Below are 23,885 nucleotides of genomic sequence, written 5' to 3'. Positions count from 1 at the left end.
AATGGGTAATATGTCTTTTTGCTTTCCAGTTGGTGTAGGGAGGCCGTGTGTCACAAGGGTGGATGTGTTGGCCGACTAATGTCTGGAGCCTGGGGCAGGGGGGCAAGTCATGTGATGAAACTCCAAGAATACATTTAGCCAGAGATGGCGACCTTAGTTGGTAATGTAACAATCCCCAATGACATAGATAACTTGTAAAAACATATTTGAATTTCCAGCGAATGACTGAAAGGAGCATACGACAATTTTTCGAGGTTTAAGGCTTTTATTGTAACAACCTAAAAGCAACACTGACTAAACACTATTTCAGTAGGCAAATTATACTCTAAACTACAGAACAGTTTCCACATTTAACATTTAAAATGACTGAAAATCCCCCCATGGTTAAACTTTACTCTGTCCCTTAAGAGGACACTTCATTCTCTAGAAACCAGTCCAAAGATATTCTCAGCTCCCGATGACTTGCTTCTTTTTCCCTTTTCCAACTGGATAACTTCTATTCCTTGAACTGACTTTCACAGTGATGGTTACCCTGGAGATTCCTCCTTCTAGTTAAAGCTAGGCAAATCTTTCAGTCCCTTTTAAATCCTCACAAACTTGATGCGTGGTGAACAATAGAGACAGGCTGCCTCGATCTCTCTGTTCTTTCTCTCGGATTCTTGCAGATTGAGTGTCTGTGAAGTCTTAGAATTTCAGGAATATCTTTGGAAAACCTGCAAACCGAACCTACAATGGCTTCCAATGAACTATTTCCTCCTAAAGCCCATCCCAATAGCAACGTGAATCACATGGGCCTTGTAGCCAGGTAGAAATGCTAATTAGCTACCCTTGAGAATACCCCTCCAAACTCTATTTAATTTCAAAATGGAATGGACGGCTTGAGGCATAAGTGTTTATAAAAACCTGATATTCCTAACACTTCCCTGTGGAAACTTGGACAGTAACATTCCACCCTGTCATCAGATGCCCTTGTCATTGTCCACAGGTGTGGCCATTATGCATCTTATTTTCAGTAAAACAACCTGGGCCCCCTTTACCCTTTAACAACCAAGCCACCCAAGCTTGTTGTTGGGCAGAATTCAGAACAGTTCACATGACAGACTTCTTTCCTTCATTTTATCCTAAGTTATAGAGACTGTCCCAAAATGTAACAATATTACAAACTTCATATTTGTAACAGTAACATAACAAAAACACTGCTGCCATATATCACCTTATTCAAATTGGGTTGCAGAAGATGGAGCTGGTAGACAATCAAACAGAGTTTGCTCAGGTTAATGTAGAAGTTTGCAAAGACATCACCCGGAAGAGGTGGTGTGAACATTTTCTAAGAGAGAATTAAGATATTTAGTTATTACAAATATATACAAATAAACATTGGCTTAAAATTGATAAAATGAAAGTCAAATTCCTTAAGTGTTAAGAGTATCTTTGTTTATAATTCCCACAAGCTCCTAAGCAATGGAATATAAAGTCGCATGGGAACATATTAATGGGAATGTTCATGTTGCACAGGAACATGTTATTTAAAGTCACATGGGAACATGTTAAGACAAATATATATTTGTGCAGTGCGATACAAAGTCAGTGCGCTTAACGTGATTGATTTATTGTAGATATGAATTAAACAGTCTTGCATTTGAAGTGTCCAGTATTAATTTCAGATGGAGAAATGCCATCCACAATCCTTCCTAAAGCTAGCTTTTGTGTTGTCTGAAAACTAATGACAAAGAGTTGATATCTGAGACATGGACTTTGATTCTAGATGCCTTTGGATTACCATTTAGGCTGCAAACATGCTACAATTATAGCACTGATCTGAAACTATTGGCTTTTCATTGACGCTACAGCTGTAATATATGGGTGGAGAGGTAAGGGGGGAGAGAGAGAGAGAGAGAGAGAGAGAGAGAGAGAGAGAGAGAGAGAGCGAGAGTGAGAGAGAGGGAGGAAATAGCAGGGGGAAGGAAAGCAGCAAATCTAAAGACACTGGTCAGTCACAGAGTAGGATATGTGCTCACCATCAAACTGCTTGAGGCTACTTCCGGGAGTGTCATTGCTGCAGGAGTGGTAAGTCTACTGCGAGCACGGGTTAGCTGCAACATCACTGCATCCATGAGCTTAAAAAGAAAATGGCTACGTTTTGTCAGGTAGGCTTTAGGACTGGTTAATAATTATTGATAATCTTTCGGATTAATTAATGGTAAACACAATATTAGCTTTACTCTAGCACCACGTGGAAAAAAAAAAGTCCTTCATTCTACACAGATATTTATCTTCACTGGCATTGATAAGCTAACTTCTATTTCTTGGGATAGAGTCTCAGACTAAGTTGTTTTCTTGTATTCTTTTTAATGTAGGGGAAGAATGAGAGGATGTGCCACAATGAGTCATGTGAAAAGATAATTATCTTCACAAGACAGACAGACCAGATAACTCACAAGCCAGTCACGATTGCCTCAACAGTGGAAGTGAATTGAGCCATATTTCATGTGAAGCAATTTTCAACTGAAAACTAAATGAATTTTAATCTTTTGCAGTCAAGGACACTCTGATGCTACTTTATCACTTTGACACATCAGTGGTTATGAACCATTTCGTAGATACTTCACAGAGAGCCTTTATATTTATATCACTAGAAAATAGTTTGATGTTGTAATATTACACAGAATCTTTACTTTGCTCCTGCCTGCCAACCTGCGACAAAGAGAGCTGGCAATTACGACTTTCCTGTAGAAGATGGGTTTTAGTGCTCTCTGCTCTTCTAAAAGCGCCGACTCATTCTGGGGTACAAAAACCATCAGGCAGCCTCTAGTCTCACCAGGAAACTACAGTTCATATTTATGGCTAGATAGTGTCAATCAGACATTTGATTATTGGAAGAGTTGCACCAAACTCCTGTCACCATCCAACGTGTACCGTCTTAGCATGGGCTGCTGGAATATGATCGGGGTGGGGGGATCCTCCACCAAACTGTAGCACTGCTACCGTCAATTTGGTAGAGATCGCAGTGCAGATCAAGAAACTGATATTGGTCTGTGTGGCTTAGATATTGACTGGATAAGCTCGCTGAACCTTTAAGGAAGTATATGGTTTTCCATATTGTTGTAAGAAACTTGTTTGGAAACTGGAGCAGAGGGCATGATTTAGAAATAAGTGCTAAAATACTATCTGGGGGACACTGAAATATAATTTAATGTACACCCATTCCAATTCTGTGGGACGTGTCACTTACAGGAGTAGGGGAAGAGGAAAGCAACCCCGATCTTTTACTTAGCATTGCTTGAAAGTTAACTTCTATCTGTATATACAGACTACCTGTAGATAGAAGTTACTATATATTAACAAAATAATCTGTGGTTATTGAACATTCAAAAGGTACACCTAGTTTTTAAAAAGAATTTCACTTAATGATTAACTTAGGCATTGATCATTCAAGAATATTTGCTGCTCGTGTGCCATAAACACTGAAACCTGACTGACCTTGTTGACCTCAGCCCCACTTTTAAACTGGTAAGTCTGATCTCTGCTGTTTAGTAGGTACAAGGCCTGTCCAACATGATTCCTGGCATCCTGAATCTGTTAAGTCAAAGAAAAAGTTAATTCAAAGACTGAGGAATTGGACATCACTGGTGGAGGGCAGAGGGAAGAAAGAGTTGAAAACAAAATGGAAGGAATATTAGCATATAAGAAATGATGTGCACAAGAATACAACGATTGGAACAAGGAAAAGCTATGTGGTCCATGAACCCCCAAGTTCCAACCCAGTGTTATCCACCAGAAATTGCTGACTAGCCACAGGTGAGCAGCTGTTGACTGTTTTAGCCACATGCTCTAACTTTGGTGGAAAATGGCTTTTGTACACCAACACAATAAAGGTTATTATATCATATGTGTACTTACTTCATAAAAACTGTACAGCATAGAAACAGGACATTTAGCCGGACAGATTTTTTGCTGCTGTTTATGCTCCACAGAAGTCTCCTCCCACCTTACTTAATTTCACCCTATTTGTCTATTCCATCCTCCCTCATGAACTTATCTAGTCTCCCTTAGAATAATATCTAACATTATTCAGTAGCTAAGGAAGCAAAGTGCTCAACAATCAAAAATCTCTCACGTTGTTAGATGGATTACCATTTTACCAACTGACACTTGATATTCCCAAGCATATCCCGCACAAATACAAGTAGAGCGATCACATGCTCAACTATGGTATGTAATAAACTTAAATAAACGATTAGTAATCAGAAGGACATTTGGATTCCCAATTAGCTACTTGTGGCTAGCAGCAAATGCATTGGGCACTGTTCCAACTCATTAAGTATTTCTTTTAAAAAAGCTTTAGTTACCCCAGTACTGATTCCTTTATACCTACTATTCTTAGGGATGGTGGGATGGGGAAGAAAAATCCAGTCTCAATTCTCAGTCCTAATCCAAGGTTTAGCGAGTTCCGAGTTCCCAAATCCTGCCTTAAATTACCCTGCGTCAATATGTTACGTAGAAAATACCGGGATACAAAACAACCCTCCTGTTAAGAAGATCAGATTTATTTCCATTTTCCTCTTCCCGCAATTGGAGATCGTCGATTTGAAGTAATGAAAATAAACTGAAGCAGGAAGGGCAAGCTAACATGGAACAGATTACTGACTCCTTACTTGAGGGCAAGTTTTGATAAAGACTCTAACAGTGGGTCCCATTCTATGCCTCCGTTTCCAAACAATATTCTCCATTGCGTAAAGAAAACTCCACAATCAGGCAGCACCCGTGGAAACAGAAACAAGAGTTAAATGTTTCAGGTCAATGATGCTTCGTCAGAATTCACGACGCAGGGTTATTGACATGTTTCTCCTCACCACAGACGCTGCCCGACCTCCTGAGTGTTTCCAGCATTTTCTGTGTTTTTATTTCAAGTTACTCCAGTTATTTGAAGATAACTGCTGAAAATGCTGGATCAGGATTTTCCCCCAATTCCCCACCTGCAAATTCTACATTGCTACAGAAATCCTTTTTTTTTTCTTGGTGGAGTAGCTTTCAGTTAGAGGAAAGAAAAAGCACCATGTGATAAAAGCAACCAAAATTCAGCGCTATAGAAGATGATGCCTAATTGTGGTCAATTGTTTAACAGATTAGATAACGACACAAACGCTGTTAAAATTGCACACACAATGTTTTTGTTAAAATAAGCTAAGCAATCATACTAAAGAATGGATACCTGCATGCAGTTGACAGAAGAAACTGTTGTAATGAGTGCTTTTACCTGCTGCATTTTCCACTGTTTATCCTCCCTGAAAGTACAATGCAGGACCTGGTTGTGTTTAGGCAGCCTAAGGTTAATATCCTATATTGGAAAACAAATGCTCGATTAAAGCTCAGGATCAGCCTCTTGATCACAGCACTTATCAAGAGAAGGTTGAAACTCTATTTTTCGGCTGCGTTTGCTGCCAATTCCATGCATGCACAATTGTACGCTGATGACAGGCCTGGGTTAATGTTCGCCATATTTATAGGGGGCAATGTGCAGCAAGGTGCATGCGGTCAACACTGGCAATAAGGAGGAAAGAATGTTGTGAATTTCTATCCTGGACTGACGGTGATGGATTTTGGAAACTCCTTATACAGCGAGTTAAAAGGGAAGGATTTGCAGACGGGAAATAAACTCTTTTCCTCGTGGGATATTTTATTGCCGTCACGTTGGTGACTGTTTCTAAACTCTGTCTCAGAATCCCAGTAACGTAAGACTACATTGCCTCATCTAACACTGCAGTAGAATAACCCACAAGGAAAGGATTTGTTTCCTGTCTGGAAAATCCTTCCCTGCTCCTGCCACTCTGAGTTCCAGGCAGCAGGCTCCAGCAGTGATGCCATTGGATTTCTGCACGTGCGCACTGGGCATATGGGTACCAGCAGACATATTGTGTTGGCGGGAGACACAGTGTTATACTTAAACAATGAAAACTTTGTGGTGTGCATACATTGCAGCTCAAGTGAAATTGCACTCTAGCCTCTGGCCATATGCATAATTATTTTCATTTCATCATGAATAATAAAGTTAAGCAGTTTTATAGCACTGTTGCACTTAAGAGTTAACATATTTTATTATATATTCCCCAAATAAAGAAAAATATTCTCCTTGTGTAGAGACTCCATTTTCCCTTAACCACTATTCATTAAACTCCACGTCACCGGGCAAAATAAGTACAAATACAAGAAAGTAGCCCTTCCATCAACCGCTCATTGTTGAGCAGTAGTGCTTCACTGTCCCATAAATATTTTTAAAGAAAAAATTGAGAAAAATAACTTCTGGTTTCCATTCTGTTGCTTTTCTCCTAACCTCTTCCTCCTTGCCAAGCTGAGACCAATTGCTGTCTGGCCTCATTGACGCTGCCCCTGAGAGCTGTGCGTGAATTTGCTGAGCACAATTCTTTTCTCTCCTTTCTTGCATACGGGAGGCTGGGCCTCTGGATTCTGCCTGGTCCCATCCATGTCCCCTTGTGAAGTTAACTCTGGGATGCTTGGGTATCTATGGTGCTGACATTGGCAATCTAATACACTGCACCACTGTGTCAATTCTCTCTCTTAAGAAGCACATTATTTTGGAAAATGCAAGTTTAAATCTTTCACAGCGCATTGGAATTTACTCTGGTTTCAAATGCAAAGTAGTTAGCACCAGAACACTTTTGGGGACATGGAATAGAGTGTTCAAACACAAGTGAAAATATTGTATTCTGAATGCTTTAACGTTTTAAGTGCTCAAACATGGTGATCTACGTTTTTCTGCCTTGAATTCATAACCAAAACCTCCAGAATTGAAGTGCTATATTTGTAGTGACAAATCGACAACTCAGCACAATAATGAGCAATGGTACCCAAACTAAATCATTACTTTAATGATGAACCGGTCTCTGGACATTGCCTGTTAGAGGGTTGAGGTTAATCCTTCAAGTTTTCCAGCCTAGGGTATTTGAGGCAGGGTGGGGGGGTGGAGAACAGGTTTCCACTTGGCCGCCATTGAAAATAAAGTTTATGTGCGCCTAGTTGTGTGACACGTGTGTGACATACACCATGTCGTGCTTGAATATTTTCCTCAAAAATTCAAACCGGAGATGGTGTGTAAGTTTTCACAACCTGCAAATCTCAACGTGTCGTTGCTTCCAAAGCATTGTTTTCTTTAAATTAATTGACTGGGATGTGGATGTCGCTGGCAAGGTCACCATTTATTGCCCATCCCTATATACAAGTGTGTGGCTTACTAGGCCATTTCGGAAGGCAGTTAAGTGTCAATCACATTGCTGTGGGTCTGGAGTCACATGTAGGCCAGACCAGGCAAGGACAGCAGATTTCCTTCCCTAAAAAAGGACATTATTGAACCAGATGGGTTTTTAATGACAATTCAGTAGTTTCATGGTCACCATTACAAATACTAGTTTTTTTAAATTCCAGGTTTATTTAATTAACTGAATTTAAATTCCCCAGCTGGTGTGGTGGGATTTGAATCCATTAGTCCAGGCCTCTGACAGCTACCCACTATGCTACCATACCCACTCTTGGTCAAAATATATATATGCCAGGAATACTAGGAATGGGCAAGTTGTCTTATGAGTGCAGGTTAGGCTTGTATCCACTGGAATTTAGAAGAGTAAGAGGCAACTTAATTGAAACCTTTAAGATCCTGAGGGGTCTTGGCAGGATAGAAGCGGAGAGGATATTTCCTCTTGTGGGAGAATCTAGAACTAGAGGGGGTCACTGTTTAAAAATAAGGGGTCACTCAGTTAAGACAGAGATGAGGAGAAACTTTTTCTCTCAGAGGGTTGAGTTTCTTTGGAACTCTTCCTCAAAAGGCAGTGGAAGCAGAGTCTTTGAATATTTTTAAGGCAGGGCTAGATAGATTCCTGATTAACAAGGGGTGAAAGGTTATCGGGGATAGGCAGGAATGTGGGGTTGAGGTTATATTCAGATCAGCCATGATCTTGTTGAATGGCGGAGCAGACTCGAGGGGCCAAATGGCCTACTCCTGCTCCAAACTCGTATGTTCTTGTGCACGTATATGTAGAGACGCGCACACATACATATATATATATATATATATACGTGCATGTATATGTATACATATATTTTCATTTTAACTGAACTATATTAGTATTCAGTTACATTTTCAGTTAAAACTAATAAATTATACTATTTGAGTCTATGATGCCAGCATCTTCATTCCTATTTTATATGTACTCACAGCCTGAGTCAGTGCATCTCCCTGCAATGTAAGGACACCCTTCACCTGGTCTGTTCTGGAAAAGAAAAAAACATTTCAAAGAGCATTCATGCCATGGTACATAACTCAAGTGGGGTGGCTTTAAATTTACATTTAATCAGAGAAAAAGATATAAAATTTGTATGTATGGTCTATATACACAGAATAAATAATTTTGTGACTATCCATGGAAGATTGTGACTTAAATCTTCAGTCAATAGACTTGCAATAACATTATTTAATCACTTGACCTTACTCTTCCTGATTTCTAAGTAGGAAAACATTGCACAATTAGCTCAGTTACTTCAAATGTTAAATGATATTTTCTTCCTTTTCTACTTCTAAGGCATCTTTGGCAATTATCCTTTGCTGGGGAGGAAAAAATTGATTTAAGTTGTTGTCACAGCCAGAACAGTACGTGCGCTGCTACACCCTAATTCTATGACTTAATATTAACATCAAGGATGGTGCTGTTTCCTAAGTGGAATTCAGCCAGAGAACAAAATTAAAATGGTTATTGCTATTAACTAATTTGAGTTTTTTGATGAAATAACAGAGAGGGGGTTGAAGGAGGTAGTGCGGTTGACGTGGTGTACATGGACTTCCAAAAGGCACTTGATAAACTATCACATAACAGGGTTGTCAGCAAAGTTGAAACACATGGAATAAAAGAGACAGCGACAGTATGGATATAAAGTTGGCTGAGTATGGGAAAGAGAGTAGTGGTGAGCTGTTATTTTTCAGACTGGTGGTAGATATACAGTAGAGTTCTCCAGGGGTCAGTATTAGGACCACTGCTTTTCTTGATCTATATTAATGACTTAGACTTGGGTGTGCAGGCACAATTTCAAAATTTGCAGATGACACAAAACTTCCAAGTACGTGAGCTATGAGAAGGATAGTGATAAACTTCAAGACACAGGCAGGCTGACAGAGTGGGCGGACACATGGCAGTTGAAATTTAATGTAGAGAAGTGCGAAATGATATGCTTTGGTAGGAAGAACAAGGAGAGACAATATAAACTAAAGGATACAATCCTAAAGGGGTGCAGAAGCAGAGGTACTGGAGGTTTATGTGCACAAATCGTTGAAGGTGGCAGGGCAGGTTGAAAGAGTAGTTAATAAGGCATATGAGACCCTGGGCTTTAGAAATAAAGCCACATGGTACAGGAGTTTAGGCATTGGAGAGAGTGAAGAAGGTTATTGAGAATAGTTCCAGTGATGAGGAACTTCAGTTACGTAGACAAGGCTGGAGAGGCTGGGACTGTCCTCCTTGGAAAAGAGAAGGTTGAAAAGATTTTTTGTAGAGGTGTTTAAAATTATGAGGGTTCTAGGCAGAACAGATAGGAAGAAACCGTTCCCACTGGCAGAGAGTAGAGAATCAGAGCACACCAATTTAAGGTGATTGGCAAAGGAGCCAGAAGCGACATGAGGAAAAACTTTTTTTTTAAGCAACAAGTGGTTAGAATCTGGAATGCACTGCCTGAGTGTTTGGTGGGGGCAGATTCAATCATGACTTTCAAAAGGGAATTGGATACTTAAGAGAGAAAAAAACACTTTCAGGGCTGCAGGGCAAAAGGCAGAGGGCAGGGCGGGGGGGTGCTGGGGGGACTACGTCAGTAGATTTTACAAAGCCAGCAAGGATTCAACAGGATGTATTCTGTGCTATTCTGGTCCTATGTTTTATTCCCAGATAATGGCCAACTTTGAAACCAATTTTAGATATCCTCATATTTCAGCACTATACAATCGTCTTCTCCTAATGACTTGCTGTTCTAAAGCACAAAACTCACCCACGCTCTACCAAGAACCAACTAAAGCTCAAATGAACGAGGGTTGCCCAACTAAATGTTATTCAATTTTAAGCAAGTATACTTTTGAATGTACAGAACTAGACACAACCATTTCACGCTGGCCTAAGTCAGCCCCAGAACAGAATACACAGTTCACAGCCTCAATCTCCTCAATTTATTTTCTAGACAACTTACATCTTAAAATTACTCAGCAGTCTCAATCGTCTCTCTGGGCAATCTGTTTCAAACACCCTCCAGGTGAAACATTTAGAACTATGCTTTCCATTCATTTCCCTCTTCTTGGCTTCATCTATTATTCTCAAGGTCAAGGTAACACATTTCTTAAGGTTCAACTTGTTAACACCCTTAAGGATCTTGACGATCTTAATAAGATTTCCTCTTAGGCTTATCTTCTCTACAGCTTGCCTTTGTTCAGGCGTCTAATAGTTGGTACCAAGACAGGTAGCTTTTCATACTGTTAGGCCAATTAGTTTTAGAACTAAAGCAAGTCACTTCCTTACATGAAAACAGGCAACAAAGTGAAAATGAAAAACTATAAGTCGCTCTCAATCATCCTAAAGTAGTTAGGAAGAGAAACACTGGAAGATGGCTGGGAACAGGTTGCTTGGCTCAGGGAATAGGTGGCGCAGGGATCCTAAAAAGAAAGGAAAACAGAATTGTAGATTTAGGGGGAAAGAAAACATATAAAGCAAACAAAAAGATTAAAATAAGTTCCAAAACATACCAAACTGTATAGAAAATAGCTCAGCCATGTGAAACCAGTTAGTAGTACTATACACAACATTCAATGCTTTCTGCACGTAATCAGAGAAAGAACATTTAATGTTCAAACATCTCAGACACATGTAGAAATAAACAAAGTTTTACAAAGCCTTCAAATGCAAAAAATGTTCCAAAACAGTTCTCCCATTCATTTTTTAATTAAATAAAATTGTTTAAAAAAATAATCTTTTCCATCAACTTGATTCTTCCTCAATTGGGAGCTCTGAGGATGTGTGTTGGCAGATAAAGGAAGCTTGTTATTTTTTGCGCACGGAATCATCTCCCGTTGAACATGGTACAAAGTACAGCTGCTTACACTGAGCTTCCCAGTTTGAAGTTCTCCTGCCGTGTTTGACCTTCAGGTCCAGTGGCTGACAGAGTAAAACGCCGGGAAGCCTCCTGTACAAGAAGAGTTCATTGTTAGTTAGAAAGAAAACAGGAAACCAAGAGCTTTGTTAGGCAACAGCATTACATTTACATTATCTGCAGACCATCAACATATTCTTTTTTCTATTGATAATCATTAAAATTAGTTTGTCCGGCTTTTCACTCAAATTCCCAGGTTTTGCGATTTGAAGTGATTAAAACCAATTTGCTCCAATTATGGGAATAAAATGCTAGAATTCTCCTTGATTTTCACTGAAAATCAGGTCCAAAGATGTCGTACATCACATAACTGCTAATATTGCCCGCATTGCACAAGGTACATGATGTACAGGAAGTGTTCATATAGTGTACGATTAAATCGCTAATTTGACGCATACATTTTTGACCTGATCTCCAGCACAATTTGGATTTGATCAATGACTATTCTCTTTGACTGTTTCAGTTATGATTTAATGAAATGACAGTTCAATCAAACAGGGATCATTGCATCCGAGGCATATGTTGACAGCAGAAATGCACATCGACAAATGTGAGGAGTTACAGTGCCCGGCTGACAACAATGAGGCTAAGGCCACCAGACTGCATAATAAATCCGGAGAGCCCAGGAATATTCCTACAGCAGGATCACTATCATCTATCCCTTCATCACTCAAAAAATAAACACATCGGATAGAATTTTCATTAAGCAGGAATGAAAAATCCCACATAAAGAGAGAAAATACTGATTTTTTAAAAAATATTCAGTCTGGTTTTATTTCGGATTTCCAGCATCCACAGTATTTTGTTTCCGTTTGAATGAAAGATTCTTAGCTGCCAAAGAACAGTTCCAAAACAAGAACTTTTTAATTTATGTTTTAAGCCATTATATCTTTGAAGTGGAGACTGGCATTTTAAAGTTTCTTTTCGTTCACGGGGTGTGGGCTTCACTGGCTGGGCCAGCATTTATTGCCCATCTCTAGTTGCCCTTGAGAAGGTGGTGGTGAGCTGCCTTCTTGAACTGCTGCAGTCCATGTGATATAGGTACACCCACAGTGCTGTTAGGGAGTTCTAGGATTTTGACCCAGTGACAGTGAAGGAAAGGCGATATATTTCCAAGTCAGGATGATGAGTGATTTGGAGAGGAACTTCCAGATGGTGGTGTCCCATGTATCTGCTGCCCTTGTCCTTCTAGATGGTAGTGGTCATGGGTTTGGAAGGTGCTGTTGAAGGAACCTTGGTGAATTCCTGCAGTGCATCTTGCAGATGGTACAAACTGCTGCTACTGTGCGTTGGTGGTGGAGGGAGTGAAGGTTTGTAGATGTGGTGCCAAGCAAGCGGACTGCTTTGTCCTGGATGGTGTCAACCTTCTTGAGTGTTGTGGGAGCTGCACTCATCCAGGCAAGTGGGGAGTATTCCATCACACTCCTGACTTATGCCTTGTATATGGTGGACAGGCTTTGGGGAGTCAGTAGGTGAGTTACTCATTGCAGGATTCCTAGCCTCTGACCTGCTCTTGTAGCCACAGTATGTATATGGCTAGTCCAATTCAGTTTCTGGTCAATGGTAACCCCCAGGACGTTGATAGTGGGGGATTCAGTGATGGTGATGCCATTGAACATCAAGGGGTGATGTTTGGATTCTCTCTTGTTGGAGATGGTCAGTGCCTGACACTGGTGTGGCGTGAATGTTACTTACCACTTGCCAAGCCTGGATATTGTCCAGGTCTTGCTGCGTTTGGTCATGGGCTGCTTCAGTATCCGAGTCGCCGCGAATGGTGCTGAACAAATGAGCGAACATCCCCACTTCTGACCTTATGATGGAAGGAAGGTCATTGATGAAGCAGCTGAAGATGGTTGGGCTGAGGACACTATCCTGAGGAACTCCTGCAGTGATGTACTGAAGCCGAGACGACTGACCTCCAACAACCACAGCCATCTTCCTTTGTACTAGGTGTGACTCCAAACAGCGGAAAGTTTTTCTCCTGATGCCCACTGACTCCAGTTTTGCTTGAGCTCCTTGATACCACACTCGGTCAAATGCTGCCTTGATGTCAAGGACAGTCATTCTCACCTCACCTTGGGAGTTCAGCTCTTTTGTCCATGGTTGAACCAAGGCTGTAATAAGGTCAGGAGCTGAGTGGCCTTGACAGAACACAAACTGGGCATCAGTAAGCAGGTTATTGCTTTAAGCCAATGCCACTTGATAGCACTATTGATGACCCTTCCCATTACTTTACTGATGATCGAGAATAGACTGATGGGGTGGTAATTGGCCGGGTTCGATCTGTCTTGCTTTTTGTGTACAGGACATCCCTGGGCAAATTTCGACGCAGCCGGGTAGATGCCAGTGTTGTAGCTGTACTAGAACAGCTTGATTAGGGGTGCAGCAAGTTCTGGAGCACAAGTTATCAGTACTCTTGCCGGAATATTGTCAGAGCCCATGGCCTTTGCACTATCCAGTGCCTTCAGCTGTTTTTTGATATCAAGTGGAGTGAATCGAATTGGATGAAGACTGGCATCTGTGATGCTGGGGACCTCTGGAGGAGGCCGAGATGGATCATCCAATCGGCACTTCTAGCTGAAGATTGTTGCGAAAACTTCAGCCTTATCTTTTGCACTGATGTGCTGGGCTCCTCCACCATTGAGGACGGGGGTATTTGTGGAGCCTGCTCCTCCAGTGAGCTGTTTAATTTCCACCACTGTTCACGACTGGATATGGCAGGACTGCAGTGCTTAGATCTGATCTGTTGGTTGTGGGATCACTTAGCTCTGTCTATCACTTGCTGCTTATGTTGTTTGGCACACAAGTAGTCCTGTGTTATAGCATCACCAGGTTGACACTTCATTTTTAGGTATGTCTGCTGCTGCTCCTCCTGCACTCTTCATTGAGCCAGGGTTGATTCCCAGGCTTGGTGGTAATGGCAGAGTGGAGGATATGCCAGGCCATGAAGTTGCAGATTGTGTTCGAGTACAATTCTGCTGCTGATGGCCCACAGCGCCTCATGGATGCCCAGTCTTGAGCTGTTAGATCTTTTCCAAATCTATTCCATTTAGCACGGTGGTAGTGCCACACAACACAATGGAGGCGGGACTTTGTCTCCACAATGACTGTGTGGTGGTCACTCCTATTGATACTGTCATGGACAGATGCATCTGCGGCAGACCGGTTGGTGAGGCTTGAGGTCAAGTATGTTTTTCGCTCTTGTTGGTTCCTTCACCGCCTGCCGCATACCCAGTCCAGCAGCTATGGCATTTAGGAACGCGTCTGTCGTGGTGCTACCGAGCCATTCTTGCTGATGGACATTGAAGTCCCCCACCCAGAGTACAGTCTGTGCCCTTGCCAACCTCAGGTCTTCCTCCAAGTGATGTTCAACATGGAGGAGCACTGATTCGTCAGCTGAGGGAGGACAGCACATGGTAATCAGCAGGTGGTTTCCTTGCCCATGTTTGACCTGATGCCATGAGACTTCATGGAGTCCGGAGATGATGTTGAGGACTCCCAGGGCAACTCCCTCCCGACTGTTTACCACTGTGCCGCCACCTCTGCTGGGTCTGTCCTACATACCTAGGGATGGTGATGCCTGGGACATTATGTCTGAGCTTTGATTCCTTGAGGATGACTACGTCAGGCTGTTGCTTGACTAGTCTGTGGGACAGCTCTCCCAATCTTGGCACTAGACCCCAGATGTTAATAAGGGGGACTTTGCAGGGTCGACAGGGCTGAGTTTGCCATTGTCATTTCCGGGGTCTAGGTCGATGCCGGGTGGTCAGTCCTTTTTTGTGACTTTGTAGCGGTTTGTTACAACTGAGGGCATTTAAGAGTCAACCACATTGCTCTGGGTCTGGAGTCACATGCAGGTAAGGACGACAGGTTTCCTCCCCTAAAGGACATTAGTGAACCAGATAGGTTTTTACAACAATCGACAATGGTTCCGTGGTCATCATTAGACTTTTAATTCCAGATTTTTTTTAGCTGAATTCAAATTCCACCATTTGCCGTGGCAGGATTTGAACTCGGGTCCCCAGAGCATTAACCTGGGTCTCTGGATTACTAGTCCAGTGACAATGTATACAATTTGCATACATAGTGATGAGCATTGCTCTTTCAAACTTAACTACAATAACTTCACAGGTACTACTGGAAAAAAGGAAATATTTTGAACACAGACCACATGGAGAATCAAAAGCTCCTAATATACATAAAGGGGAAATGCCATATATACCAGTGCAGAAATTAACCCTGACTTTTGGCCTAAGAAAAACAGAATTTTTTATATGCCTTATGTGAAAGTCAATTTTAGTTTTTCAGGGATCGAACCATGTTGTGATTATTAAGAGTACATGCAGGAACCTTTATATTCTCCCTCTGACAACTCCAGCGGCAATCTCCTGTCCAAGTGATAAGATAAGATGTGTACTTATGATGTCTTCGAGAAAGAATACAAGTATGAAGCTCAATCTAAAATGAAAGCTGTAGTATTCACCAAGAAGACTATTAATTGCGCAGCAGCAACAGAGGTTACTGTTTCCAAGAAAATAGAGACAGGAGAAAGATATCCAATAAATTAGGAAAGATGCCAAAGAACAAATGCACCAGCTGAGGAAGATCGAGCAAGTGGCCTGGCCTGGAGAAAAGGGTAGCACAATGGGTTAAGGAGCATTGGCAAAATGGTTATATTATCACCCGCAGAGCCATCAGACTCTATGCCCTCAGAGAAGTGAGAAAAGATGGCATTCCAGAATTCAAGGCCAGTGCCAGGTGGTGCACAAGATTCATGAACAGGCACGATTTCGTAATCCGTCAGAAAACATTTCACAGCGTCTGCCACCTGAACCTGACGATAAATTCCACCATTTTGTCACCCGATATTAGCAGAGGAATGCAAATCAATTGGCCTTCATTGGAAATATGGACGAAACACCAATGAATTTCAACATGCCAACAAAAAAGCCCGTTACCAAGACTGGTGAAAAAAAACCACCCTTGTAAAAACAACGGGCCACGGGAAGTCGTGGTTCAGTAGTTCCATCTTGTACGGCGGGTGGCACAAATTTAAAGCCAATGATTTTATTTAAGTGCTAAACTCTCGCCAAAGAGAACTTTCAGAAAGATGTGTCGTCCATGTTCATGAGAAAGGCTGCATGGATGCAGGTGGTTGCAAGCAATGGATCAAAGTAATGTGAAATTTGAGACCAGGCGGAGCAGGCAGAGTAAAAGGTTTGCCCATCTGGGACAAGTTGACGATGTAGTCCATGATGTGAGGTCAATCAACACCGGCGTGGCGGTTATTCCCAGCAGTTTTACAAGTGTTCTTCAGCCCAATGGTACGGAGGACGATTACTTGTGGAATGATGATGCCTAAGTTAGTGGTACTACCAATGATGATGATGAAGACAAGGAAAACCCTGACGATGCTGAACAGCCAGGCTATTGGGATGAATTGCTAAGTGATTCAGATGATGATCAGAGGAGTGATTTTGAAGGATTTCAACATGAAGTGTTGTAGTTAATTCATTATGGAATATATTTATGCTGTGTTGGATGAAATGTATATAGGTTGTAATGTTATAAAAGAAATAAATGTTAGAGAATTAACAGCAATTCTTTAGCGTTGTTGGTTTTCACTTTATTCCGTTGCAATTGTTTTTTTGGGGCCCCAAATGAAGCACAAATGTCAATTTTCAAAAACATTACCCATGTAAAAGTCAACCTCATGACCTCTGGCCTAAACCAATTGGTCACAATAATTCATTTTTTACAGGTGAATATATGGTAATTAAAATGTATTTTATTACAGAACACTGCAATGTTAAACAGTAACTGAATATTTATTGACTGTTGAGGGAATATCAAACTCAGTCTCCTATGCAATGATCCAAAGAGAGAGTAAATTACCTTTAGGATATCCTTCAGCTGTTTAAGGACAGCATGAACTTCTTCCCGCAATAACCATTTAAATTCCTCCTCCTGAAACAGTTCAAAAAAGGCAAACTTTTCACCAAAATAATATAATTTAGAGGCAGCTTTGCAGGCAACGTGATGTGTGCGTATGTAGGGGGTTGAGATAGGAGAGAGGGTGCTTTAGTTTTAAGATGGAGGAAGGCATACAATAATGTCATTGAATTTAGCATTACATCATTCAATTGCTATATTACCCAAACTAATTATAATTCAACGCTATAATTGCTGCCCTTATAACAGAAATTATGCTTTGAAGTGAAAGACTTGCCACACCTTAATTTCATCATTGTTAACACAATGACCTGGAATTAGTAGTCTTCTCAAATAATTAAATATATCAAGATATTTTAGCCAATTTCACACAACTTCCTCTGTTCCAACAATAAGAAAACATGGTTTGGTCCCATTACACAATGGAGAAGAGCTGAGGCCTCCCTCATTATCATGTCCATTAGTCAAATGCAACCTGCGAAGAGTATCTGTTGTGACCCTCAGATGCATCCAGTCTAACCTCTTATTTCCAGTTCCACTCTTTCCAGTGGTAAAACTAACTAGATCTCGCCCACTAAATGTCAGATTCTGTACACTTGCACTCTTCTCCCTCTCTGCTAGTTATTGCTTTCTGCCACTGCAACTTATACGTGGAGAGTAAAAGCACACTTAAACCACAAGAAATTCAAAAGAACCCCATATTTGCATGACAGCCTTAAACTCATTGCCAGATAGATATTTGCTATTCTGTACAATAAACAAGGAATAATTTACATTCACTTTTTCTATGGAGCAAGGCACCAAGAACAACACAGCTTGTGAGGCAGTTTAACTAATGCAAATAACTAAGCTGTATAACACTGCCAGAGGATGGATAAAAGTTCTTTGTGTCTCCAGTGCCTCAGGCATTTCATTATTACCCACGACATTTCTTTTTATTCAAAATAGGAGTATTTATCAGTGCCAATCAGCATTTCATGCAAGAGGCGATATGTTGCTCGCGTTTTTCTTTGCATCTTGTACCAAAGTGAGACAAAAATCACAAAGTTGTAACCACAGAATGAAGCTATGTCAGCCACCTTGTCTATGCCAGCTCTTATTACTAGAGGAACCCAGGGTCAATCCTGTTGCCCAGTCTCTCTCCATAGCCTGGTGTTTTCTTCTACTTCAAACATTTATCCAATTTTCCCCTTAAAATGATGCAAGGCTTTTTTGCCTGAATAATTCAGTTCATAGACGTCTACAGCACAGAAGAAAGCCATTCGACCCATCATGTCCACACTGGTCAACAAAGATCTGACCACACTAATCCCATTTTCCAGTGCTTGGCCCATAGCCCTGGAGGCTATGGCAACGCAAGTGAATATCTAAATACTCCTTAAATGTTACGAGAGTTTCTGGCTCAACCACCCTTTCAGGCAGCGAGTTCCAGACTCCCACCACCCTCTGGGTGAAAGTTTCTTCTCAACTCCCCTCTTAGCCTTCTACCTCTTACCTTAAAAAAATGCCCCCTGGTTATTGACCCCTCTACGAATGGAAAAAGTGCTTTCCTGTCCACCCTATCAATGCCCCTCAATCTTATGCACCTCTCTCAGGTCCCCTCTCAACCTTCATTGCTCCAAAGAAAATGACCCCAGCCTATCCAATCTTTCACGTTCTAACAAACCTGCGTAAGGGTATTTCTTCTCATCTCTGTCCTTTCAGTGCCTATTTCAAATTGGAGTTCCTCCCAAAAATATTATTTCCCTATTCACTTTTTCAAAACCATTGTCACAACAACAGGAAACAGAGTGTGACATCTACCCACAGTTTCACCAGCTAACCACAGACATATTGAGCTGTTTAAAGACCAGCTTTAAATAAAATACAAGACACTGATCAAAAAATGGCTGCCAAAAGTCACCTGATGCCTGATACTGTAACTTAGAAACTTTCCAGGGAAGTGGTCATCTTGATTGCACTGCAGGCCTGTTGCATGCAATTCCACCCCTGGAGAATGTCAAGGTCTACTTCAAACAGGGAACTCTCTCGAAAGGAAGGCATTAAAAATCCAAAGTGCTGGACTTTAATCAACTGTCATTCTATCAAGATAATGGTAACTGCTAACCAATCAGATGCGCCTCTAACATTCAAAACCCCCTGGGGTGGGGGGGGGGGACAAAATCACCCCATCTCCTATCAGTTTCTATCTCGAAATGTGTCCCGGAGGTGAAAAGATCAAAAAATGGGATAACTTGGTCTGCACTAAAGACTGCAAGACGTGCTAATCAAATTCCTTTTTGGCAATATACAGGCAGGAGTTTTAAAAACCACTCCTCCAGTCTGACAATACAAGGAAAAAGAAACATCACAATCATCTAAAACACTGCTGGAAGAGAGCAGAAACGATCTCTCTCTCTCTGAAGCCAGGGTTTTTTCAACAAAGTGCAGACTTAAGCCAAGTCAACTCCAGAATTCTACAGGAAACCAACTAATTTCAAGCTGCGATGGTGTTCAACAATCTACGCCTCAAAGACAAGCAAAGGACTTAATCGTATATTCTTTTAACTTTTTATGGGATTCTAACTTTCTTGCTTCTGATATCTGTGTGTGCGTGCACCATCGCGTCTTTATTTTTTTTCTCTCTCGGGTTTAGTAACTAATAAACTTACTCTTTGTTTGACTCAAGTAAACCTGGTTTGATTGGCTCCTTATTAACAAATAAATACATTGGAAAAAGCATTTACGGGGGAAAAGAATTTCTTTTTAAACCTTTGCCGTAACCAACCGAGGGGGCTGAACAGAAGGTGAGCCAGCTCAATCCTCCTCGCCCAGTCCTAACATCATTAATAATTTTCAAAAGCTGAAATCTCTTTATAGTCTTCTCTGCCCCAGTGGAAATAGCACTGGTACCTCAATTCTCTCATCAGAATTACTTCCAAACCATGCTATTAAAGTTGAATCAATGTTGTGAGCTCTTCATGGCTTTAATGTCTTTTCTAGAATATTTGTACAAATTGATTACTGCTTTACTTCCATTCTATTTATAAAATAGAAACAAACTGTTGGGCTTGCAGTGATTGAAAGATGCTACTCACATGTTTTATTATTCTTCAAACCCACTCACTAATTCAACTCAAAAGCCCATCTACAATTCATTTCACTGGGAGAAAGGAATCACATGGTTTTCCTAAAACCATTTAAAGACACAGGAAGAGCAGCTGAGATAAATCAACTTATTTACAAATCAAATTAGAAGAAGAGGGAATCTTTGTAGAAGTAAAATGCCAATATTCACCAGCACAGCAATCAAGCTCCTCCATCGGAGCTCAGGAACTCACGTGAAGATCACAGAATCTTTACAGTACCAGAGGCGGCGATTGGGCCCGTCCTGTCAGCACTGGCTCTCCGTAGATCAATAAAGCTTCGGCAGTTATCAGAGTTTGGTGTTGCCTGCTGGACTACAATAAAAAGGGGGCTGGAAAAGATTTTGCCTTTCCAAAACAGTTTGTTGTTGAAAATTTGGCCAGATCCAAAAACAAATTAACAACCAAAATATTTGATAGCTTCATAGACTGTGCCATATATCTTCTGAAGACAGCAACAGAAGTAACACCCCCAGTATAAAATCTTCAACTTACCACAGCATTGTGGGGGTATAGATATATTTTAAAGATACATAGTCTAATGGTGTTTATTATAGAGTGCTGGCTTGCGGAAAATTCAGTTCGTCTTTTCCATAGTTACCATTGCTTGGTTAAGCTCTGGTATCTACACAAATGGATTGCATTCTCTCTCAAAATAAGCTATAATGCACAACTGAGTGCATTTAGAAACACTGCTGTTGGAAATATGACAAAACAAAACACTTTGGCATTCTCTCACCTTTTGGAGCACTCCTATCAAATGTTTATAATGAAATATTTATCTCTGCTCTCCTTTTATAGCCATCAGCTAAGTGTGGACTTTGCTGCTTGGAACCTGAAGATGCAACTGCTTCATGTACCTGGATTCCTGGCATCCCCCAACCCCAGTATCCATCACACCAGGTATCGGCCCCTCCAAATATCCTCCCCATTACCAGTACTCCCATTATCCACCCTCCCCAGTATGTGGCCCCCGAGTTTCCAATCCCAGAGGTATCTGCCCCCTCCAAGTACCCAGACTCCTGGTATCCACCACCCCAGGAATCAGCTCTCACCACTGCATCCAAGAACCCAAACTCCACGATCCACCTAGATGAGAGCAAAATACTGCGGATGCTGGAAATCTGAAATAAAAACAAAAATAGCTGAAAAGGCTCAGCAGGTCTGACAGCATCTGTGGAGAGGAAGACAAGAGTTCAAGTTTCGAGTCCGTATGACTCTTCATCAGAACTCACTTCTAATGAAAAGTCATACGGACTCAAAACATGAACTCCTCTTCCTCTCCACAGATGCTGTCAGACCTGCTGAGCTTTTCCAGCTATGTTTGTTTTGATTCCACGATCCACCTCCCCGTCACTCCCAGTTATCTGCCCACCCAGTACTTCCCCCTCCCCCATGGGTATCCGCCCCCCCCCCCTCCCTCCCTCCCCTCCCCCCCAATACCCAGACTCCCAGTATCCACCACCCCAGCTATTGGTTCCCTCTCCAGCAGGTAAACTCCTAAACCGCCCCCTGGTATCCACCCTGCCCCAGGTACCCATCCCCCCTCCTTGGGTATCCAGGGTTCACTCCCGATCTTCCTCTCCCCTCTCCACGGGTATCCGCCCCCAGCCGCTCCCCCGCTCCCCCCGGGGGTGGGGGGTACCCGCCCCCTCCCCCCGGGGGGGTACCCGCTCCCCTCCACCCGGGGGTACCCGCTCTGTTTACCGCCCACATTTCTCCTCTGCTGCTGCAGCTGCGGCCCAGTCCTTGCCGGCGGAGGAGCCTCCATCATTTCCCACCCCCCCCCCTTCCCCTTTCCCCTCTCTTCCCCGGGCTGGGTTGAGGGGCTGTCTCCGCTCCGGCTGCCACAACTCACCAACACCATCCTCTCCGCCTCGCTCGCCGCCGCCATCCCGCTTCGCTGAAGGGCAAGAGCAGCGCTTCCGGCGTCCGCCTCAACAACACTCCGCCCCTTCCGGCTGTGTCCCGCTCTAAATGGTCCCCGGCCCTTCCCTGCAGCGGCCATTTTCTTCACACCTCCCTGGTTGTGGGCAGAGGATTGAATGGGATGGGGATGGGATGGGATGGGATGGGGAGGGGGAGGGGGGATATTGGTTATTACTGAGATCCTAGAAATCTGCACGATTCAATTACTTACTATTCATTTTCTTTCCTCCACAAAATGTGTCAGGACGCTGCACAGAATACTGGACTAAAAGTAACCGCCAAACCTTGGGGGGAGAGAGATACCAAACACTTACTCATGAGGCAGATTTTAAAGGAGAGGCAGAGCTTTGGGTTGGGAATTCTAATCTGTGGATCCCAAACAGCTGAAGAGCGAAGGTCCTGTGGTGCATCCCTGCCTCTGAGCTGTAGGTTCAAGCTCCATCCCAGGAGCTGATGGGCAAGGGTGCGTCCATAACCCTGTCCAATAGATTGGGCATCAACTTGCAAAATCCTTCCCACACACTCCAGTCGCAGGCAGTAAGAGTGGGAGATATTCCTGGTCAGCCGTGTAGTAAAACAACATTGGAGCCTCGACCATCTCTATCCACAGCTCCAGACTACAGCATGCAGGTAGAAGTAAGTTGCCACAGCAACTTGCACTCCCTGGGTGAACTATTAAACATCAAACATTTGGAGGTAGACCCAACCAGCATCAGGGATGTAAAGGAAATATACAAGGCCAAAATCAATTAATGGCAATCTGAGCAGGAGTGTAGGGAGGATTCCTATTGCACCAACTGCAGTCTGACTTAATCACATGCTACCAAACCTTTCACGACACAACTCAAAGGTGGAATGCTATTGAAGTTATTGAATTACCCGTACCAGAGCTATAGAGATAGTTTAAAAAAAAAAATCACAAATGCACCAGAAAACTTAGGATACGTGTCCAACCATTTATTAAATCAAAGGCTTTCAATAACTCGACACAAGGAAAATTATGGTCACTTGGGTGCACTAGTTGTGAACAGAAAAACCAAAGAATGCAGCAGATTAAAAGTAGAAAATATAATAGATCACTGTGGGAAGAAAATTGTAGGTTGCAGTTAGAAGTATTTTCTAACACCTGTGTACCTTCATGTTCTTATCAAACCTAGGGTTATCTAGTTCCACGCACAGAATTTAAGACCACACTTATCTAGATAAGTACTGTACTAAATGCTTTAACAAATCATGTATGACATTCCATCTCCTATTGATAAACACATTCTGAAAGCAAGAAAATTTCTAAGATGGAGTTTACTCGAACAACTGCTAACAAAGCACCATGAAAACAAATATAGTTCAAATAAGTACGTATACTCCAGGTATTTTTGCATATAAAATGAGTCACACATATAAAATGAAGCCTGGAACTAGTTAAATGCATTTGTCTCACCTTAGCTTTCTCAAATCTTATCCTACATCCATTGCATTATTTCTCCACTTTTCAGATTCTCCCAAAGTAACCTCCCTGTATTTCCAGGATTCATCTCCTGCCAAATTTGTTATGGTAACTAGAAAGATTATGTACAATAACTACAAGGAAGTTCTGATAAACCTGCATAAAACACTGGTTCAACCTCAGATGGAGTAGTGTGTCTAGTTCTAGGCAATACCTTTTAGGAAAGATGTGAAGGCATTAAGAGGGTG

At 41.9% G+C, this 23,885-nt stretch overlaps 1 protein-coding gene across 1 annotated transcript in view; it reads right to left on the bottom strand.

The window, feature by feature from the left end:
* Window positions 1-22,199, bottom strand: part of rogdi (rogdi atypical leucine zipper) — a 32,321-nt gene extending 10,122 nt beyond the window's left edge. Inside the window, exons 1-8 of the mRNA XM_078559051.1 lie at window positions 22,123-22,199; window positions 17,083-17,154; window positions 11,138-11,220; window positions 8,228-8,282; window positions 5,258-5,338; window positions 3,481-3,576; window positions 2,019-2,117; window positions 1,214-1,327 (exon numbers count right to left, since the gene is read on the bottom strand). Coding sequence (XP_078415177.1) covers window positions 1,214-1,327; window positions 2,019-2,117; window positions 3,481-3,576; window positions 5,258-5,338; window positions 8,228-8,282; window positions 11,138-11,220; window positions 17,083-17,154; window positions 22,123-22,158 — 636 coding nt within the window. The 5' untranslated portion in view covers window positions 22,159-22,199. The remainder of the gene's footprint in view (window positions 1-1,213; window positions 1,328-2,018; window positions 2,118-3,480; window positions 3,577-5,257; window positions 5,339-8,227; window positions 8,283-11,137; window positions 11,221-17,082; window positions 17,155-22,122) is intronic.
* Between the last annotated feature and the right edge of the window lie 1,686 nt (window positions 22,200-23,885).

The sequence above is a fragment of the Cetorhinus maximus genome, chromosome 15 (genome assembly GCF_964194155.1).
Source record: "Cetorhinus maximus chromosome 15, sCetMax3.hap1.1, whole genome shotgun sequence".
NCBI classification, from domain to species: Eukaryota; Metazoa; Chordata; class Chondrichthyes; order Lamniformes; family Cetorhinidae; genus Cetorhinus; species Cetorhinus maximus.
The sequence above is the reverse complement of the archived record's forward strand: the minus strand, read 5'-3'. Positions and strand labels throughout refer to the sequence as shown.